This window comes from Chelonia mydas, chromosome 6 (assembly GCF_015237465.2).
Source record: "Chelonia mydas isolate rCheMyd1 chromosome 6, rCheMyd1.pri.v2, whole genome shotgun sequence".
In the NCBI taxonomy this organism is placed as follows: Eukaryota; Metazoa; Chordata; order Testudines; family Cheloniidae; genus Chelonia; species Chelonia mydas.
The window spans coordinates 43,906,936-43,929,204 of NC_051246.2; the positions used below are offsets into that span (position 1 = coordinate 43,906,936).

Sequence of the window (22,269 nt, forward strand, 5' to 3'; positions counted from 1 at the left end):
AACAGAATCCAGGAGAAACATAAATTTTCTGTATCTGAGAGGTGCCAGGAATGCCTTTAGGTGATCATATACTTTTTTTCCTACCACTGGAAAAGCAAGTGCCTCAAAGTGTGAAATACGATCATCTCCAGATGGATTATTCTAGCATCTTACAAGAAGGTTGGAAAATCTTCTTCAAGTCTCAGAGTGCACTCAACATGATCTGTATGCACTACTTGGGGGAAAACAGAGTATTCTTTGAGGAGATCTGCAGTGCAGCTACTCGGCAACATGTATGTTCTTTCACCAAACACTACAAAGTGGATATGGCTTCTTCTTCAAATGCTGCATTTGGTCAATAGGTCCTCCAGACTGCCATTCCTCACTGTTCCTTTATTTCATGCTGCTTTTTCCTCCCACTGTTCTCCATGGTTGGACTACTTACTGTACTCCCCAACTATCATTCGCAGACCAGAGGATTCCCTCTATGAGAGAATAGCCAATTTGATCTTTCCCTAATGTCTTCTTATAACAGAAATATCCTCTGACCTTGTTTATTCTGATCCATGTAAGTAATTTAATATTTTTCTAATTGATTAGGGTTCTTACAAGTCTTGGAAGTTCCTGATATTCAGCTGTGGTGCAGTTCCTAGGCTCATATGAGAGGAATATGTAGGGTGCTAAGAATTCTTCAAATGGATGCTTCTTTGCTATGGGCATGGTAGTTGAACAATCATGTCCCAGACAGACTTTTACGAGAAGATGTATTTGTAGTAAATTCAGGTTGTGATGCTGCCAGTGCCTTGCCACAATTTTTGGTCCTATTTTGTGGGTGAGAGGTCAGTTCACTGCACATATACATATATTCCTTGACTTCTTTGCTAAGGCTGCCAACAGGGGCCTGACTTCACTAGGGAGATTCTTAAAAATTTCCCACTGCTGCTAATACTGGTTCAGCTGTGTCAGTGTTAGCAACATTGGGAGCCCTAGTGTACACAGTTTGCTGGCTTCCAGCACTGTTTTAAGTAGTAAAGTATTGCTTCTGTTAGACAGGCTCAGAGCTGTGCTGCATGACACAGTGTTATAATATTGGTGGCAGCCAGTGACCTGGCTACCCTAGGGCTGTCAACATTGCTAAGACAGACACTGAGCCTCAAGTGATGGTAGTCTTATGACTAGAATAGTCCTTTCAGAGAAGCTGGACTGAACGTAGCAACTCATTTAACTGAGATTCACTTTAAGCATCATCACCAGTTGTTAAAAATTCATAGATTTTAAAGCCAGAAAGGACCATTATGATCAGTATGAGCTGCATAATACAAGTAATAGAATTTCACCCAGTAATTCTTACTTCAAGCCCATAACTTCTGGCTGAGCTGCAGCGGGGTGGGCAAACTACGGCCCGTGGGCCGGATCTGGCCCCCCCAGCCATTTTAAGCCAGCCCTCGAGCTCCCGCTCAGGAGCGGGGTGTGGGGTTTGTCATGCTCTGGAGCTCCAGCCAAGGAGCAGGGTTGGGGGCCGCTCCACGTGGCTCTGGGAAGCCGCGGCATGGCCCCCATCTGGTGCTCCAGCCAAGGAGCAGGGTCAGGGGCCGCTCCACGTGGCTCCCCGAAGCTACAGCGTGGCCCCCCTCCGGCGTGCTAACCAAGGAGCAGGATTGGGGGCCACTCCACATGGCTCCTGGAAGCAGCCACATGGCTCCCCTCTGGTGCTCCAATGGGAGCTGCAGGGGTGGTGCCTGCGGACAGGGCAGAGTGCAGTGTGCCATCTGGCCGCACCTCCGCATAGGAGCTGGAGAAGGGACATGCCGCTGCTTCCGGAAGCCGCTTGAGGTAAGTGCTGCCTGGAGCCTGCAACCCTGAGTCTCTCCCTAGGCCCCAACCCCCTGCCCCATCCCTGATCCCCCTCCCACCCTCTGAACCCCTTCATCCCAGCCCAGAGCACCCTCCTGCACCCCAAACCCCTCATCCCCAGCCCTACCCCAGAGCCTGCAACCCCAGCCGGAGCCCTCACCCCCCTCTCCTGCACCTCACTCCCCCGCCCCAGCTCAGAGCCCCCTCCTGCATTCTGAAGTCCTCATTTCTGGCCCCATCCCAGAGCCCACACCCCCAACCAGAGCCCTCATCCCCTCCCGCACCCCAACCCCAATTTTCCAAGCATTCATGGCCCGCCATATAATTTCTATTCCCAGATGTGGCCCTCGGGCCAAAAAGTTTGCCCACCCCTGAGCTGCAGCATATCTTTTTGAAAGTCATTCATTGATTTAAAGACTTCAAGTGAGAGTATGCATCGTATCATTAGGTAAGTTGTTTAACTAGTTAATTACCCACACTGTTAAAAAATGTGCCTTATTTCTAGTCTGAATTTGTCTAACTTCAGATTCCAAGCATTGTATCTTGTTGTATGTATGTCCGATAGCTTAAAGAACCCTTTAATATCAGAAATCATGTCCACATGTAAGTATTTATAGACTGTGATCAAATCAGCTATTAATCTTCTCTTGGGTAAATTAAATAGAGCTGCTTTAGCCTCTCACTATAAGGCATATTCTCCAAACCTTGAATCATTCTTGTAGCTCTTTTTTTAACCCCTTTTGAAGTGTGGACACCAGAACTGGACACAGTATTGTCCTCACTAGTGCCTTATACATACATAGATACCATCACCACTCTCTTCTTTGATATTCCTGCTACTGTTTCCAAGGATCCCATTAGTTCTGAACCAGATCATCCAATTAGGAGCTTATGTGCAGCTGATTATCCACAATGACTCCTTTTCAGAGTCATTGCTTTCTTGAGTACAATCCTCCATCCTGTTACTATGACTTGCATTCTTTGTTCATAGATATATGCAGGGGTGAAAGTAATATTAAACACTTACTGGTATGGGGGCCCAGCTCCGGGCCCCCAGAAAGGGTGGAGCCTTAAGCAGAAGGGGGTTGACGAGGTTGTGGGGGAGAGGTCAGCCTCCTCCAGCCAGCCCATCTGTACTGCCTGGCCTGTGTTGCCTGGGGCTCCAGTGGCGATTTAAAAGGGCCCAGGGCTCTGGCCCCTGCTGCAGTAGCGGCGGTGTCCAGGAGCCCTGGGCCCTTTTAAATTGCTGGCCCCAGGGCAGCTGCTCCTTTTGCATCACGCCATTGGCGGCCCTGCCAGTAAGGTCCCGATGGGGGGGTTGCTGATGGGGGGCGGCAAAAGGGGCAGCGACGTTAAAGTGCTGCCGTGGCAGCGCTTTAACATCGGCTGCGTAGGGGCTGGTACCGGCTTCTTACCGGTACGCCTGTGATGGGTTGGATCACAGAAACCCACTTTGGGACTGCAACCTGATGTGCTCAGACTACCTCTGAGCCCGTTTTCCCTGCCAGCTTGGGACTTCAGTGCCCGGCCTGGTTGTGCCAGACATGCTTGCCTGCTACAAACACAGACCTAGATCTGAACCACGTCCCCCAAAAAGCTGCAGGCTTAACTGAAAACAGCTTAAAAAAACAGCACTCAGATACCCAACTCCCAACGGGGTCCAAACCCCAAATAAATCCGTTTTACCCTGTATAAAGTTTATACAGGGTAAACTCATAAATTGTTTGCCCTCTATAACACTGATAGAGAGATATGCACAGCTGTTTGCCCCCCCCCCCCAGTATTAATATATACTCTGGGTTAATTAATAAGTAAAAAGTGATTTTATTAAATACAAAAAAGTAGGATTTAAGTGGTTCCAAGTAATAACAGACAGAACAAAGTGAATTACCAAGCAAAATAAAATAAAACACGCAAGTCTGTTACCTGAAATTGGGACAGCTAGTAAGCTTAGGGAGGAGTAATGACCCACCAGAGTCTGGCAGAGAGCAGCATGTTCATTATATTGATAGCTAAGTTCAAAAGAAGGGGGCCGGGGGGGTCACACTCACACTCGCATACTCACGCTCCAAGGACAGGCACGGCACTGGAGATGTCAGGATCCTTCAAGGTAAGTGTCCCACGGTGCAGCAATGGACGGTGTGATGAAGGTAAGTCTTCCCAAGGCACAATGGAATGTAACGCGGTGAACCATTGGCCAGGCGGTCTGGGCAAAGGGCCTTTACGGGAGGTACAATCTTGTGTGTACCCTCCTGGCCCTTTCCCCTTTTAAGGACCTGCTCCTCATGGCCTGTGACTAGAGATAACTTGGCTGCATTTGGTTGGTCACACTCCACCTCGGGCAGTGTCCATGCTTTGGGCGTATGATTGCTGCCTAGTTAGAGTTCCATATTCTTGTCTACCTAGGAGCTCTTCTGATCTTCTAGCTGTTCAAGCAGCCCATTCATTCCACAAGCATTCCAGGAGGGACGGGGGAAAGCCACTTCACAGGTATTCAAATAGGGAGAGGAGACAAAAGGTGGGGGGAAGTGTAACAGACCTTTTGAGCATACAGGTTATACAGAGCATACAGATCACTGCTGTTCCTACAACAGTCTAGGCCTAATACAGTAAGAAAGTGATTACAGATGAAATCTCATCTTCAGAGATGTTCCAACAAGCTTCTTTTACAGACAAGCCTCCTACTAGTCTAGGGCCAGCAATTACCCCCACCTCTGTAGTTACTGTCCTTTGTTCCAGTTTCTTTAAGGTATCCTTTGGGGGTGAAGAGGCTACCTCTTGAGCCAGCTGAAGACAAAATGGAGGGGTCTCCCAGGGCTTTATATAGTTTCTTTCTTGTTGGTGGAAACCCCTCCCTTCCCCTGTGTAGAATCCCCTCTACAAGATGGAGTTTTGGAGTCACCTGGGCAAGTCACATGTCCTTGCATGACTTAGTTCTCTACAGGAACGTTCAGAGAAAAGCTCAGATGTGAATTGGCATCTATCAAAGTCTATTGTCAGATTAAGTGTTTCTTGATTGGTCACTTACTGAGAACAGTCTTTTCTCAAGAAGCTGACCAATTGCTTCACTGAGGCTACTTAAAATCAAACAAGTATACAACCAATATTCATAACTTTGAATACAAAAATGATACATGCATACAAATAGGATGAATATATTCAGTAGATCATAACCTTTGCAGAGATATGTTACATGGCATATGTAGCATAAAACATATTACAGTTATGTCATATTTACATTCATAAGCATATTTCTTTCAAACATTATAGGATGCAACGTCACAATGCCGTACCGGCCCGTACCATCCTACTTTCACCCCTGGATGTACGTATTAAAATGCATACTTTTCAAATGAGCTCAGGTTGCCAAATGATCCAGATTGCTCTGTAAACTGACTTGTCACTATCTTTATTTATTGCTCCACCAATTTTTGTGTCATTGGCAAATTTTTATCAGCAATGATTTTTTATTTTCTTCCAAATAATTGCTAAAAATATTGAATAACAATGGGCCAATAATAGATCTCTGCAAGACCCTATTAGAAACACCCTGTAATGGCTACAGAGTGATCTGCATCTTAGTCCCCTTTTAGTCCTTCTGGACTGCATCCTTTATAGGACATTCTTAGCTTCCTGCACTTCACACTGGACAGTATGACATGATCCAATCACTCTGGTTTCCCAATCTTATTAATGCCACAGGCCCAACTGCAGTTGGTAACTGTGCCGAGCAAATTGATTAAAGTGATTGGAAAACAGTGTCTTCAAAACGAAGCATTATTTATTGATTTTTTATTCCTTCCCCCAAAGATACAAAACACATAGAGTAAAGGGTTAAAAAAAAAGGCCTCTACCCCTGGGTCTTTCTTACACCTTCATCTTTCCTTGTTGGCATTTGTAAATTCCTCTCAGCCCAGCTAACTCCTATCTTTGGATGGGAAAAGCAGACTGTCCTGCATGCATCATAGACTCACAGAATCATAGATTTGGAGACCAGAAGGGACCATCATGAAAATCTAGTCTGACCTCCTGCACATTGCAGGCCACAGAACCTCACCCACCCACTCCTGTAATAAACCAATAACCTCTGGCAGAGTTACTGAAGTCGTCAAATCATGATTTAAAGACTTCAGGTTACAGAGAATTCACCATTCACTCTAGTTTGAACCTGCAACTGACCTGTGCCCCGTGCTGCAGAGGAAGGCAAAAAACCCCACAGGGTCTCTGCCAATCTGATCCAGGAAAATTCCTTCCCGACCTCAAATATGGTGGTCAGATGGACCCTGCACATTTTGGCAAGACCCAACAGCCAGACACCTCGGAACGAATTCTCTGTAGTAACTCAGAGCCTTCCCCATGTAGTGTACCATCACCGGCCATTGGGGATATTTGCTACTAGCAGTTACAGATCAGCTACAAGCCATTGTAGGCAGTTTCCCAACTTCTTTCCTTGTTTTTTTTTTATTTACTTATATGGCTATAGAACTTTTTACTATTCGTTTTAATTCCCTTTTCAAAGTCCAACTGTGCTTGGCTTTTGGCAGTTCTCACTTTTCCCCTACACTTTCTGACCTCCAAGAGGTAGCTTTCCTTCATGATCCATCCCATCTTCTATTCTGCTTTCTCTTACTGGCCTTGAGATGCTTGCTCATTCAGCTTGGTCTGCAACCCTTCCCTATGAATTTTTCAGATACTTCCTGCAACTTTGAAAAAGTAATTCCAAGCCTCCTCTACATTCAGATCCTTGAGTTCTTCAGTCCAGGTCAGTCAGTCCACTTCCCTAACTAATGCCTTTAATTTTTTAAAGTTTGCCATTTTGAAATCGATCTGATCACTCGAACCAAGGTTGTCCCCTACAAACCAGTTCTTCTATGAGATCCTCACTACTCACCAATACCAAATCTAAAGTGGCATCAACTCTTGTTGGGTCAGTGACTATCTGGTGAAGAAATCTGTCAGCTATCATATCCAAGAAAATTTGGGCCCTACTATTAGTAGCATTTGTCCTTCAATCTATATCTGGGAATTTAAAGTTTCCTATAATTGCACAATTCTCAGTAGTATTTATTTCATTAAAAACATTAAAGAGGTCTCTATCTATATTTAAACTGATCCTGGGGGTCTGTAAAACACCCCAAGCACTATCCCACGGGAACCTCTGATAGCTTTCTTCCCCAAAGTGATTTTGACTCAAATAGATTCTTTTTTTATCCATGCCTTCACTTCTAATTTCTTTACAGTCTCTGCATCATTACTATATAATTCTACTGCACCACCTTTACCTTTATTTCTCTCTTTCCTGAACAGCACATAACCTTCAGTACCTATACTCCGGTCATGACTACTATTCCAGCATGTTTCTTTTACCCCTATAATATCTGGTTATTATAGAACTGCACCAGTAGTTCTAGTTCCTCCATTTTGTTACCCAGTCTCCTTGCACTGGTGTACAAACATCTTCTTTGTATCTGCTTGGCTTTGCCCAGATTCCTCACCATTCTCTCGGTGTGTGTGTGTGTACTCAAGCCCTCCTTCCTTTTCCAGCATCACTGAGACTTAGGATCTCCTGTGATCCCAGGTTCAGCCCAGAAAAGGTAAACTTGTCAACCTAGCTATGGATGGTTTCCTCAAAAATCTTTTCTTTTCCATTTTTTAATTTCCTGTTGGTTTCTCCCTTCACAGCCTCCTTTGATTTAACTCTGGCATTCAGGCAGGATCATATCACCCAGATAGACTGAGGTGCTATTGATAATTGATAAAGATATTCATAAAGATAATACAGATATTGCCCAGTTCTCCACATGCCCAGTAGATGATTCCCCATTTACAGTTACTTTTTGAGATCTATCAGTTAGCCAATTTTAATCCATTTAACATAAAGTGCATTGATTTTGGATAGTACTAATTTTTAATCTGTCTGCAGTACTAAGAGAAAGGCCTTACAGAAGCCTAAGTTGCATTGACACAGTTTCCTTTATCAACCATACCTGTAATATCAAAAAATCAAGTTTATTTGACACAACCTATTTTCCATGGAGCCATGTCGATTGACATTAAGTATGCTCCCATTCTTTAATTCTTCACTGTTGTTATCGCATATCAGTCTTTCCATGATTCTGCCCAGCATCCAATGTCAGACTAACTTCCTTATAGTTACCCTGATCATCCCATTTACTCTTTTAAAATTATAAGCACATTAGATTTATTTCCAGTCCTCTGGTATTTCCTCAGCATTCTAAGATTTGTTAAAAATCAACATCAATGTTTGAGAACTCCTCAGTCAATTCTTTTAAAACTCTTTGGTGATAAATTGGTAAAATTTGTAATAATTTTAGTTGCTATCCATCTGGACTGAAAGCAAATGATTGAATGGAAACAAATAGTTAAACAAATGTTTGGACTAGATATTAAAATGCAGTATCCCATTAACAGTCCCTTTAACCATACATTTCCCTTCATGTCATGCTTACTTTTCTGAGGACAGTGATCCTAGCTAGGAACAACCAAGTGACCAAGATTCTGTGTCTGCAGTTAAGGAGATGTAATTTAACTCTTTCATAAATTAAACAATATGCTTTGTTTTATATTAATGTTACCAATACTGCAGTATAGGAACACAGTAGGATTTGTGCATTATATCAGAAAAATGTGGGTTTACAGTTGAAATAGATAAATGTGAACATCAAAATGATCCACATTATATATTTTGTACTATAGTAACAAAACTAAGTGTACTATAATAACCATGCTCACTCACTAGCCAGGGGTGTGTCTTTGATGGGTCCAGGACAATGAGGACACTCTTCTCTGCCCTCACCAGGTGGCCAGGGAGGGGGAGAGCTCAAGCATGAGCAGCTGAAGCAGTACTACACCTGATCCCCTAGTTCTTCCTCCCCCTTCTGTTGGCCTACAGCATGTGTATATAGGTGAGGGGAAAGGTGCCACTTCTTTCTTGTTTCCCTACACCCTCTGTTAGTCCCACCCCCTTCCCTCCCTGCTGCATGGTATCCAGATAGTGGGGACAGTTCTGCCCACTTCTGCTGTCATTGGTCAGTGGACCTTGATGGGTCAGCTGATTGTGTCTTGCCTGGTGGTGGGTGGGAGGGGATTCTGTTTGTTGCTGCTGTCAAGAAGCCATTTTGGACTCTGTTCCAGACCTATCCTCTTCAGCCTTTCCTTATCTGGTGAGCTTGATCACTTATAATGCTGGGAGCGAGGCTGATCACTGAATTTTGTTTGGAATCTGAAAGGAATTTTTCCCAGGCAAAATTGGCAAACTGCTGTATAGGGTTGTTTTTTTCACCTTCCATCCTGCATCCCTGAAAGTCCAATTTTGGGGATTAAGTAACATTTGTATTAACTTTGGTGGGTTCCAGTGCAGTTGCTGCATTAAAAAGGGTCCAGTGTGATGTCCATATAACACAGTGGTAATTTAGGCATGTGCCCAGAGCACAACGTTGCATGGCGAGAGGGTATGTCTCCATGTTTCATGCATCATGTGGCTTCCTTCATCTCATTTATCCTACCTCCTGTGCGGAGGAGTCTGTCTTTCCTCTTCTTGTGTAAGCAGTGCTTCTCTGTCTACACTGCAATCTATTTCTGTGCTAGGAGGCTTGCAGTGTCTGTGTACACAGGCTTTGTATCTACACGTAAGGCAAAGTGTCCATACCAATGTCTAAGCATTTTGTCATGTTAAATTACCTGTACTCAATGATCACCTCTCCAGCACAACCAGAGACCACTCCAAATTGCTCCTAGATAGAGCAGCATCTTCTCTTAGAAGAATGGCTTAAATGGTGTAGACATCAATGCCCCTACTGCACCCAGTGCATATATCCTATGAGTTGTTGCAGAGGAAACTGCACTTTCCATAGTTCTGTGAATTACTTTAAACGTTTATGTTAAAACACCAGACAGAAGTTAAATATAATACACTTTACAGACCTTATTTTCATTAACACTAAAAACCTTTTACATTCCTCTGGCAGTGTAGAGAGGCCTTAAATTAAGTGTAAATATAATTGATTCCCACATTAAGACCTCTTTACAGTGCCAGAGCTGTGTAAAAGGAGTTTCAGTGTAAATAAGAATCAATCTCTGGATGCTTATTTCATCTATGCCTAGTGATAACTGGCAGACAGGTCAATAATTCAGCTACAAGTCACCTACATTGAAAAAACTGTTTTCATCAAGTATTTAAGTGTTTGCTTTCAAAACAATAATTAAATGTGTTTTAAACTTATGGGATTTCCTTCATCTTTTCAAGAAGAATTCTCAACTCTATTAAAAGTCCCACCTGAACAGCCAGATTTCCTCGTGTGTCCTGTTTTAGCAGATGGTTAAACTAGTCAATGTGCAAGTTTGGAAAAAAATTGACAAAAATCTCCAAGTACAGGGTCTACTGTTTGCCAAGTATTTAGTCACCTCCTTATTTGCCACATACTTTTAGTTCTTCCTTCTCCCCAGCCTACTCAAATCGGACAAGTAAAAAGAAAAAGTGCTTAAATGCATAATTTGGCATAAAGAATAAGTAGTTACTGAGAACTTTTATCTCATGCTCTGGCTTCCCCTGCCTGCCTCCATGATGAGCATACATACATCTTTAGTGTCTCCAATAGGTGCTAAAGGAGCAACTCAGTGTTGTGTTCAATTGTAGGAGCTGGCAAGGAAGACAGAATGTGTGTGTCTGTGCAGGGAAAGTGCTTTTCTGTAGGCAGAGTGATAAAAGGGAGGGGAGTGGAATGAAGTGACTACAATATTCAGGGGAACCATTACTGTGCCTTGAAATGGCAAATTGCCCACAGAATTTGCAGTCCAGTAATGTTTGCCGCAGAACTGAGCTTGAAGGTGCGGAAATTTGGAAAGGCCCTGACTACATGGCAGAAATGAAGACTGAAGTGCAGTCATGTAAAATCAAATAAAGTTCACAAATGGAGATGAGAACCAACTTCTGAAATAGAAACAATGCAATACATAAAAATCTTATATTCACAGAAGAGCTAATTATGGCTAATCTGGCAGGGGCAAGTTAACAGACACAGTACAGAAATTGTTAAATGAGGCTTGCAATTTATTGTTCAGCTATTGATCACCTATGGTTTGGCAGGAGGGTGGAGAGCACTCATTGTAAAACTTGAACAAGCTCAGTAAAAACATGAGCAAAATGTAGCTCCAAATGTGGGCAGGAAAAACATAACCTTTATAAAGAGAGCTGTTATAGTAAGTAGAAGCTAAATGCTTGTTCTGTACAACTGTCACATCTGCTTTTAGTTTCTGTGCCAAAGGGTCAGAGCTCAATCATAATCCTGTTGCACCCCCTGCCGGTTAAAAGCCTGTGCTCATTTTGTTATTTTACACTGAGATAAACATTGCAGTCATTTCACACTTCTTTTAACATTCTATATGAATTTAATTATCATTTGTTTGGACTTCATTTGTTATGGAGTACAAACAATTTATTACAGATGTTCACATTTTTAGTTTATTTATTTGTTTGCTTTGTTCTTGCCAGCTGCTGCATATGATTCACAAAAAACTACAATATTCAGCAGACTTCAAACCAACAGGCCTCAATCTTATTCCTGCCCGGCTTTTTGATGAGAAAAGACAAGAAATTAAAAACCCACTTTTACTGAAGAATGAGCAAAAAATTTGGGTTTCTTATGGTAAAGATTACAGGTAAGAGCTAAATGTTTATCTGCGTGACAGTCAGCAATCTTTTCGTTGTCAACCTAATGTAAGAGGAAGTTTGATAACCTCCAGGTAAAACCCCTTTTATTTTTATTTTAAATTCCAAGAAAATTTCAGAGGTCTTGTTTGCGGCAGTATTGTTTGTGGAATATGACATCTCTGTCTCTGACTTTCTGTCTTAATGCCTTGTCATAGCTCTTGATGTCTGCCTGTCAGCACAGCAAGAGGGATTTTTTCATGTCTGAATAGTCACCTTAATGATAGCAGATGGAAACACCACAGGGGGTCCAAGCCCATCACACTGTCATTGTCACAGACTGCCCTGACCTGTTTCCACTCCTCTATTTTTTTGTCCCTTTTTAAAGGAGAAATGGATGGTAATTGAAAAGGATCTTAAGCAAGATTTACGAAGCAGTAGACAACATCATTCCCCACTACCTCTCTCTGTTTTCACAAATAAAGTCTTAACCTCTTAAGCACCAATGATGGTAGAGTGAAAGATAAATTGATAAAGCTTGTAAAGACTGGGCTACCAAAGTTTTTTTAAAGGGGATATACTTTGGTTGTGTTATCTCCTAATAATTTCTGGAGATGTTTGAGGGGTGCTTAAGTTTTTAGATTTGTTAATTCCTGGAAAAAATTACCTTATTTCCTGAGGAAAAAGTGGCTGCGCTACAAATTTATTCACTGCTGTGCTAGCCTGTTGAGATTTTGTTGAACTATTGTGAAATTATGTGTATTGACAGGACACATCTGGGATCATGTCTAAAACTAGTTGTCAAGGACCTTAAGCTCATTGTTGTACTGTATTAGCAATTGAAAATTACTTTCTCAATTAAGTTAATATAATTTGATGCTTTCTTGTGGTTAAACTATAACCAGGTAGAATTGAGTTTAGGATTTTTGATCATTTTTGTTCAGAAGAACTGAACAATCATTATGGTTGGTAATTGCAAATCAATACAGCAAGCTGAAGGAGAATTTTAAATATATGTTGTACAGTACGGTGTTTAGTAATCCAGTTTTGTTCATTACCCTGGAAAAAATTCAAGAGCTAGAGAATTATTTTGATTGTAACTAAGCCCAAAGTAGTGAGAGGCTGTTATGTTAATGCACTAAACTTATTGTAAATTCAGAAGTGTAAAGAATATCTGGAACACTGATTTGAAGATAACGTTGAACATGTTTAACACATTGCAGAAAATCTGTTCCAGGTTTCAACAGACTTTTAAATAAAAAGTACTTAAACATGTTTTAGCCCAAATAATTGACGGAATACTTGCTAACGATATTCTGAGTTTTATCACTAGCAGCCTTGAAGACAATCTAATTACATTGTGACTAGAATACAGCTGCATACTTGGAATCAGTGATAACTTCTGAAGTGTTATCAATTATTGACTAATTTACTAAGTACCTTTTGTAGTTACTTAGAAGCAGATTAAAGACGAATAGTTTGATTAAATCTATGGTGACATCGTATTTTTTATTTTGAAATGGACAAAGTGATAAAGAAGCAGAAAGAAAATTAGAATAATCCAATGAATAACATTATGTGGAATATTGTTTTTAAATGAGAATAAGACACATAGGACCATATTTTAAAAGGTATTTAGGTGCCTAAAGATGCAATTAGGTTCATAACAGGATTATCAGAAATGCTCAGGTGCGTAAATTCCATTGAAATCAAAGGGAGTTAGGTGCCTAGGTGCTTTTGAGAGTCCCATTAGATGTTTATCCACATCTTTAAGCATCTAAATATCTTTATGGATCTGGCTCCTAATTCTTAGCTAGTCAAGACCATGATATTTATCTAAAATCCTACAAAACATAGACTTAATGTTGGCATTTTCTAACTATTTGGGCTAAGTATTTCCTGTATTCAGACTGGTAAAACACTATGAAACACATCCAGGCAAAACTCCCATTGAAGTCAATAATTGAATAGTCATTTATCAATACTTCGGTCTGTTTTACTGATAAGATTTAGCAATTATTATGAGCTTTTCTGGGGGATTATATTTTGAAACTTAATCAGCTATTTCCAGCATTTTAGCATGATTTTACAAGCGTTTAAAACAGTTCACTGTTTCCATTAATTATTGTCAAGGAAGGAGTTTGCTTATCTTCTTCTCTTTGATATCTGTGCTTGAACCGTGGCTAGCACAATATGACTCCTATTCTGACTGGGATTTTGGGCACTGCCATAGAATACATTATTAATAGTAATAATAAAACTTGCTGTGCAGTCAGAAAACTGTAAAATATACAAGACATAATATAAACTTCATATGTAAAGTTTTGCATAGAGCTCATATTTACTTATACATATTCAGCATCAGTTAAGAACACAATCTTGTGATAAGAAAAGGAGTACTTGTGGCACCTTAGAGACTAACAAATTTATTAGAGCATAAGCTTTCGTGCGCTACAGCTCACTTCATCGGATGCATGCAGTGGAAAATATAGTGGGGAGATTTTATATACACAGAGAACATGAAACAATGGGTGTTACCTTACACACTGTAACAAGAGTGACCAGGAAAGGTGAACTCTTACCAACAGGAGAGTGGGGGGGGAGGGAACCTTTTATAGTGATAATCAAGGTGGGCCATTTCTAGCAGTTTACAAGGGTGAAATAAACAAGGGGAAATAGTTTTACTTTGTGAAATGATACATCCACTCCCTGTCTTTATTCAAGCCTAAGTTAATTGTGTCCAGTTTGCAAATTAATTCCAATTCAGCAGTCTCTCCTTGGAGTCTGTTTTTGAAGTTTTTTTGTTGAAGAATTGCCACTTTTAGGTCTGTAATCGAGTGGCCAAAGAGATTGAAGTGTTTTCCAACAGGTTTTTGAATGTTATAATTCTTGACGTCTGATTTGTGTCAATTTATTCTTTTACGTAGAGATTGTCCAGTTTGGCCAATGTACATGGCAGAGGGGCATTGCTGGCAGATGATGACATATATCACATTGGTAGATGTGCAGGTGAACGAGCCTCTGATAGTGTGGCTGATGCGATTAGGCCCTATGATGGTGTCCCTGCCCCCCTCCCACCTCCCAACACACACACTCCTGCTGGTAATAGCTCACCTTTCCTGGTCACTCTTGTTACAGTATGTATGGTAACACCCATTGTTTCATGTTCTCTGTATATAAAATCTCCCCACTATATTTTCCACTGCATGCATCCGATGAAGTGAACTGTAGCTCACGAAAGCTTATGCTCTAATAAATTTGTTAGTCTCTAAGATGCCACAAGTACTCCTTTTCTTTTTACGGATACAGACTAACATGGCTGCTACTCTGAATCTTGTGATGAATACCTATTCAAGTTCTCTTATTTTTCCTTTCGCAAACAAAAATCTATTTTTTCTTTCAATACTAATTCTTTACACTTCTACTCTGCTGGGAACAGGGTTATGTCAGATTTATGGCAAGTCTCTGGATGTACAGCGCAATCTGAAAAAGTAATTGAGTAGTTTATTGATGACATTTCACTTTTCCTATGTATTATGACAGATTAAATTTCTGTACAAACAATTCCTGTATATAACTGTTTCACCCAAAACTGAACTTGTCACTGGCTTTTTCTTGGAATAAACAGAAAATACAACCATTGTTTTTAGTGAATATTCCAGAAAATGGCTTCTCTTAGCCAATCTTTTATACATCTTCAAATTGCCAGCTTTAAGTTAACGGAGTATAGTATTTAATAATTTCCATAACAATGGATAATAAACTACAACATGATAAATAACAATTGAAATGTATATTAGTCTGATTTTAAAAATAATTTTGCTTTTTCTAATTTCTCAAACTCTTGCTTCCCTCAAAAGCAGAGTAGGAGAGTATGCAAATAGCATACATTTCCTTATATGTGTGTTTTGACACATTTTTAGAATTGTTGGTCAGCGTATTACTGTTTTCTTTGTTTAAAGTGACATTGACAACTCAAAACTGGCTAATTTCACCAAAATGAAATAAAAGTATTTTTGTTAAGTTGAGCTGCCCCCTGAATACCTCTTACATTAAAAAAAACCCATACAAACCACAAACCCTTAGCCAGGAGCTCTGATTGAATGTGTTTTTTCCTTTGTAGCTATGTAAAAGACCCAAATGAACAACTGGAAATTGATTGACTGTACAGTGGAAACAATGAAACTATGAATATACAAAAGTGCTATCAAATGCACAAAGTAAACAAATTAGAAAAGAAATAGAGAAAATATATTTATCTCTAATTTATTTCAGTTTACTTATTCTAGTTGTTACTTGTAAGTAAAAATATTAATATGGAAATAGGATTTTAAAAGTTGACTGTGTCCCTTTAAAAGAAACTTTACTAATAAGAGTATAAATGTGAAAGTTATTCATGCTTTATTAGATTTTAATGTAATGTTGCTTACAACTATGAGACCTATAAAGGAATATATCAGTTTAAAGATTGATCTATTAGTCACAAACCTCACTGGATTTCTCCTATTAAGGTTCAGCTAATTAAACAAACTCGTATTTATTATTGTATTTTGACAAAATAATACATAATTTGTCTCTGTTTTATCAAAATATATTTATATTATTTAGTTATTGTTCATGAACATTAATCTACAATCTTATTCAATTATCCTTAGATGATTACCTGGGTGCTGATCATAATACTGATTTCTTTCTCCCCAAATAGTTATTTATTCCAATAGAAGAGCTAATTTTGCAAGACTAATTCAATTTGGTTGCTGTCCATAACCTATAGGTTAATAAAGACAAGAAGATGTCTGGGGAGAGAATTAGTATCTGAGATGGAAGCACCTGAACTAAAGACTAAAGCCAGAGTGGCTACTAGATTACTAATAAAAGAAAAGGAGTACCTGTGGCATCTTAGAGACTAACAAATTTATTTGAGCATAAGCTTTCATGAGCTACAGCTCACTTCATCGGATGTGCATCCAATGAAGTGAGCTGTAGCTCACGAAAGCTTATGCTCAAATAAATTTGTTAGTCTCTAAGGTGCCACAAGTACTCCTTTTCTTTTTGCTGATACAGACTAACACGGCTGCTACTCTGAAACCTAGATGTTCTTTCCGACATATAAAATGCAGTGGGTTTTAATATTTTCTGTCTTTGTTCTTTCAACAGCATTTCCATTATGTTCACTGCCTTTGTATATATAATCTCATTATTGTTTTTGAAGCTGTTTGATTTCGTTTCAGAAAGATCAGCTTTGATTTTATTTCCATTTTGCAGGTCTCCCTTAAACCGTGTTCTAAGTTTGACCTTTGACAGAGTGACTGCAGCTGAAAAGGATGGTATCACAGTTATTTATAAAACTCTTCTGGATCCTAATGTTGATCTGCTGCCTGGATGTGACAAGTATATTAACTTCTGCTTTTTCAAAGTTCTCTGAAACCCTAAACCCAAGATTACAGAGAAAGAAAGGGAGACATATAGAGGACGATTAAAATGTTGAAAAGCTAGTCTGCAAATCTTCCTATAAATGTGACAATTTCTAGCATTATTTCCGTGCACAGTACAACACATCAGTACTTCATCATCAGCTCTTAATGAGGTTTCAATAGTTGTAAAAAAATTAATTTATTATACCTCATCCTTCAAATTTTACAAGATGTGACTAAAATAAGTAGGAGGCTGTTATCCATGTTTTTTTCTGCAACAGTTTAATGGGTAATTTCAATAAAGAAGTATTGAGTCTAGTGCGGATTAGCCACTGGGCCAATGGGCCATGGGGCTCCGGAAAAATGTGCGCCCCCGGCTGGAACACTGGGCAGGCCGGTGGAGTGGAACAAGCCCCCGCACCCTGACCCCACTCTCCAGCTGGAGTGCCAGGCAAGTGGGGAAAGCCACCGTGCCCTGACCCCATTCCCTGGCTGGAGTGATGGGCAGGCAGGTGGAGCGGGGCAAGCTCCAACTCCCCGACCCTGCTCTCCTCACTCCCCGGCAGGAGTGCCGGGTGGGCATGGCAAGCCCCTACCCCAACCCCATTTCCCCGGAGGAGTGCTGGGGCAGTGGATGGGGAACGGGGGGGAGGGGACTGCAGGCAGAAGAGGTGGGGAGGTGCCCCCACTTGCTCTGGCCCAGGGGTCCCACAAAACCCTAATCCACCCCTGGTTGAGTCACTAATATATTTTAGTTCCAGTACTCTTATTGAAATATAAATATAAATAAAAGACTTTGCATTTACGTTTGCTAAAATGCATTTTAAAACATTTACCTATAAACATTTCATTTTAACATGTTAAAATGCTGAAAATAAAAGTAGTCAGCTAAATAGCTGCTTGTGCATTTTTCAATACTTTATGTAAATTTCATATTCTGGGCCTCGTTACTGGAAACAGTTATGCACATGAGTAAATAACATTAAGCATGTGAGTAGTCCGATTCAATTTAAAGAGGTTACTCACGTGATCAAGGCTCCTCAAGTGCATAAATGTCTGCAAAATCAGAGCCTATATTTCCACCATTACATGTGCATATCAATTAAAAAATTTTAATTAGGACTAACTGTCACAATCAAAAATGCACTTCACTCTGCTGATTCTGCAGCCTGCCTTCCAATCCCTACTCCATAACAATAGCAGCCTATCAAATTAGTTCCTCTTTTATTCTCTGTTGGTACTGCCCACCTTTCTGCCTACTGCAGAATTGTTAAGGTCCACCAAAGTACTGATGCCTCTCTCTGAGAGGCTCTAGCTACAGCTTCCATTTCGCTGTAGCCTCCAAATCCTGCTGTCCCTTATACACCCACTGTTGCTTGGATGAGATAGGAGGGACAGGAAAATAGGGAGTCTTGCACCACATGAGAAACTTTTATATGTGGGATGTCTAAAGTGTATGACTACATAAGCATAAATATTTATATAATCATGTAGACTTAAAATGTGTAGATCAGAGCTAATTTTATTTCTGATTTTATATCAGTATGGGGTAACATCTCCTTTTCATATAACAAAGGGACAACCTAAAAATGAAAATGTGCACAGTTTTGTTGTCCTGTTAATTTACTTCCCATTACACAAAAATTGTGTTTTTTTACAAATATTGGGTGAAATCTGGGTCCCATTGAAGTCAACAGCAAAACTCCCAATGATCAGGACAACCAAGGATTCCCCTTCAGGCAAAGAGCCAGCAAAGTTGGGTCGGTATCACCCTCACTGCCCCCACTCTGCAGCTCACTGTGTAGGGCAGGTGTTAGAAATGTGACTAGGAGATAGAATGTGGTTGGATTGTTGCTGTACTCCAGTGATTCCTGGGTTTTGAAATGGCCATTACTCCTGCCATCATTAAGAGCAATCTTGGAACTGCTTTAAGTTGCACTAGGGGTCAAATTAGTCCATGAATGGCCTCTGATCAGGAGAGAGCAAAAGTAGTATAAAACCATCTTTTCTCTATCCCTTTGGGTTCCTTGCACCAAGTACAATTTGGTTGGACCAGACAACTGGGACCATAGTGTCAAAATTTTGTCCATTGGATTTTAGGTTTAACTTTGATTTAAGACTCTGTATAATTTATAATATTTAAATTAGCACACCTTCTACTAAGCATTGCTTGTACTTTTTTACTGGTTGTAAGTATTAATTATATGCTAACACACATTTAACATATCTGAAAATATGTAATTTTTATTTTAAATATAGAAGCTGTAGTAGTAGTCTTAAAATAAAAAGTCCCAATAAAGAATCTTTTAATGACTTTGTTTATTCTCAGTTGGGAAACTTGTACAGAATTTCCAGACAACTTCCAGTGCACAAACCACCAGACACTTCAAAACTTGGAAAAGGTGGACATGGATAGCCATTTTATACAATACAAGGTAAGCATATTCTTTTGTGTTAGCACAAAATTGTTACATAGATTAAGTATGACTTTTTATATATCTGACCTTCACTTCCTATTTTGTGCAAGTTAACATTTTGAATGTTCCAATTCTATTGATGTAAGAAGTCTCCCATAAATGCAAACACTCCAAAGGTTAACATATTTACATCCTTGCTTTTTACAATAGATTTCTAAATGAAAGAAAATCCAAATTATTAGTCTAATATAAAGAAAAGGAATACTTGTGGCACCTTAGAGACTAACAAATTTATTTGAGCATAAGCTTAAGTGAGCTGTAGCTCATGAAAGCTTATGCTCAGATAAATTTGTTAGTCTCTAAGGTGCCACAAGTATTCCTTTTCTTTTTGCGAATACAGACTAACACGGCTGCTACTCTGAAACTAGTCTAATATAGTAAGTATTATTTGGTGCTTATATTTTGGTGGTGTTTGTATAAATTTCGAGTTCAGAATTTCATTTTGATACTGTAATTTTTGTTTGCATTTAAAGTACTGTGATACAGAAGGAATAAGCATATAAGCCTCACTTATCAAATCAAGTATATCTGGTAACTGAAAAAGTAGACCCAGGTCCTAATCTAATATATTCATATAAAACTTCTTGTCTTGCCTCAGTAAAGTCATCTTGATTGTTCAAATCATTTAAATTAAGCCAGTTACTGTGACTACTTTAAGTTTATTTCGAAAAGTGAATAGAGTACAACTTTAAAGCTGTCGTGCACCTTTTTACATTGAGTCAGTTAAAGATTCTTCACACAGATTCTTCACAGACGAAGAGGCAGCTTAGTCCAGAGGGGAAGGAAGTGGCCTGGGACTTAGAAGACATGCATTCTATTCTTTACTGAACCACTGACTGGCTGTGTGATCATGGGAAAGTCACTTTACTTCCCTGAGCCTGTTTCCTCTTCCACATGTTGTCTTTCTTGTCTATTTAAAATATAAACTCCTTAGAGCAGGGATTGTCTCTCACTTTAGACAGTGCCAAGCACAGCATTGTGATACAAATAATAATATTGAGACAAACCTTGTTCCTGACCCCCAATGGCAAATAAAGTTCAATTGACAGCAGAACTGCACCAGTTCTGCTGCAATGGGGGAACACAGACATGATGCCAGGAGAGGCATTTAGGGGAGCAATCTGCACCGATCTGTATTCTGCAGGGCTGCTTCTGTGACAATGCAAAGCGTTGTTTTCTGTGGAGTGGGGCAACAGCATAGTTTACTGTGTTTAAACTATGGTTATCTAAAGCACCATTTTTATGTTACCTGATATTGTTTATATATTAGCATGATGTATTGATTATGCTTCTAGTGTCTGGTATAAACAGGTTCCAAAGTGACCTTGAGATGCATAAATCTATAGATCAGCAATAGGGTAAAAGATAAAACATCTGAATACTACTAATAACTACCTACAATAAAATATGAGAAACAAACCTTAGGAGAAAGAGAATGGGATAGTTAATATAAGCTTAAAAACTACAACTGTACTAACCTATTGAGGCTTATCCATTTTGAAACAGGGTGAGAGCATTCAACAATTACACATCTGGGGGTGAACAGTGTATTGTGAATGATAATTTGATATTCTCAAGAGAGACTCCTTTAAAGCTAAATTCAGGGCAGAGATGCTGGATATCTACAGTATTCTGTATTTGCGAACCTTGGAGCTCAATGAGGTGCAGAAGACACTAAGAAGATTACACAGTAAAAAGGAAAAGGCTCAGATGTTCTGGATACATACATTTAAAAATTGACTTCAGATATAGATATTATTGCTCAACCCCTAGCTGTTACTTGTCAATAGAAGATTAAAAATAAAATATTTCCCACTGAGTAGAATTTATGACATACAATCCCAATGCGTACATCTGGGGCTACAGATAACCCTGACAATTACAACCTGTTGCTCTTTTGTCACCGGTGAGGAAGATTGGCCTGTACATCAGCAAGGTGGGATAGATGGCCATCAGCAGATGTCATCCTTGGGCACTTTCTCAGGTCAGGTTATTTGTCCATTCACACTGCTTTTGTGGAATTCATCATATTGTACTTTTAACAAAGGAAGTCTTGGAGAAACTATAATTTTGGACCTCACATACACTTCTATATGCTTGACCTTTTACTAAATATGAAGAGCAATTTAAACTTTAGTGCACAAGTTCCTGAATTGTTTCCACTCATATTTGTGACATAATGGTAAAATTTCAAGGTGCTGTATAGGGCTTTAAGTCCTCAGTTCCCACTAATGTTAAAGGAAGTTGTATATTCTACTCAGTCAATCAACGTTTGATAAAATTCACTCTGTGCAGAGATCCAGCTCATGGCCTAAGTACCACCTGAGTCCTGCTTTAACTGTTTAATACTTTTAATACAATTATTTTGTCAAATTCAAGTCCTCTAAACATGTCACACGAAGGCTGTCAATATTAAAAAAGAGTACTAAGAAAAAAGTCACACTGCACTGCTACATGTTGTTTCACCGGCAAGTAAGTCATTGCTACCACCATTTGACAATATTCCCACTTGAAGTTTCTGTATCTTGTTTTAAAGAAGATCTGAAATCCAAGCATAGCTATCCAAGCAACTCTCCTTTCAGGAACTAAACTATTCATATTCAGGAAATATGAAATAATACATCATCTTCCAAACCATTCATCCAAATCTGTCGTCACTACTTTTATTTTGGTACTCATTCAAAAAAAGTTACAGCAGGTTCATATTCAGAATATATATATATATATATTCTGAATATTAAGCTATTTGTGTTTGTTGAAGGTTATTAATCTTATTATATTATCGATATATAATATAGTGTTCAACAATAATACAGTTTAGCCAGAAAAGAAATACTGTGACGCCTAAATGCCTACTGATAGAAACTCTGATCAATGA

The 22,269-nt window shown here is 39.6% G+C and overlaps 1 protein-coding gene across 1 annotated transcript in view; it reads left to right on the forward strand.

Annotated features, from left to right (window-relative positions):
- Positions 1-22,269, forward strand: part of DCDC1 (doublecortin domain containing 1) — a 369,285-nt gene that overhangs the window by 165,577 nt on the left and 181,439 nt on the right. The window contains exons 11-12 of the mRNA XM_043549349.1: positions 11,345-11,511; positions 19,244-19,349. Of these exons, the coding sequence (XP_043405284.1) occupies positions 11,345-11,511; positions 19,244-19,349 (273 nt within the window). The remainder of the gene's footprint in view (positions 1-11,344; positions 11,512-19,243; positions 19,350-22,269) is intronic.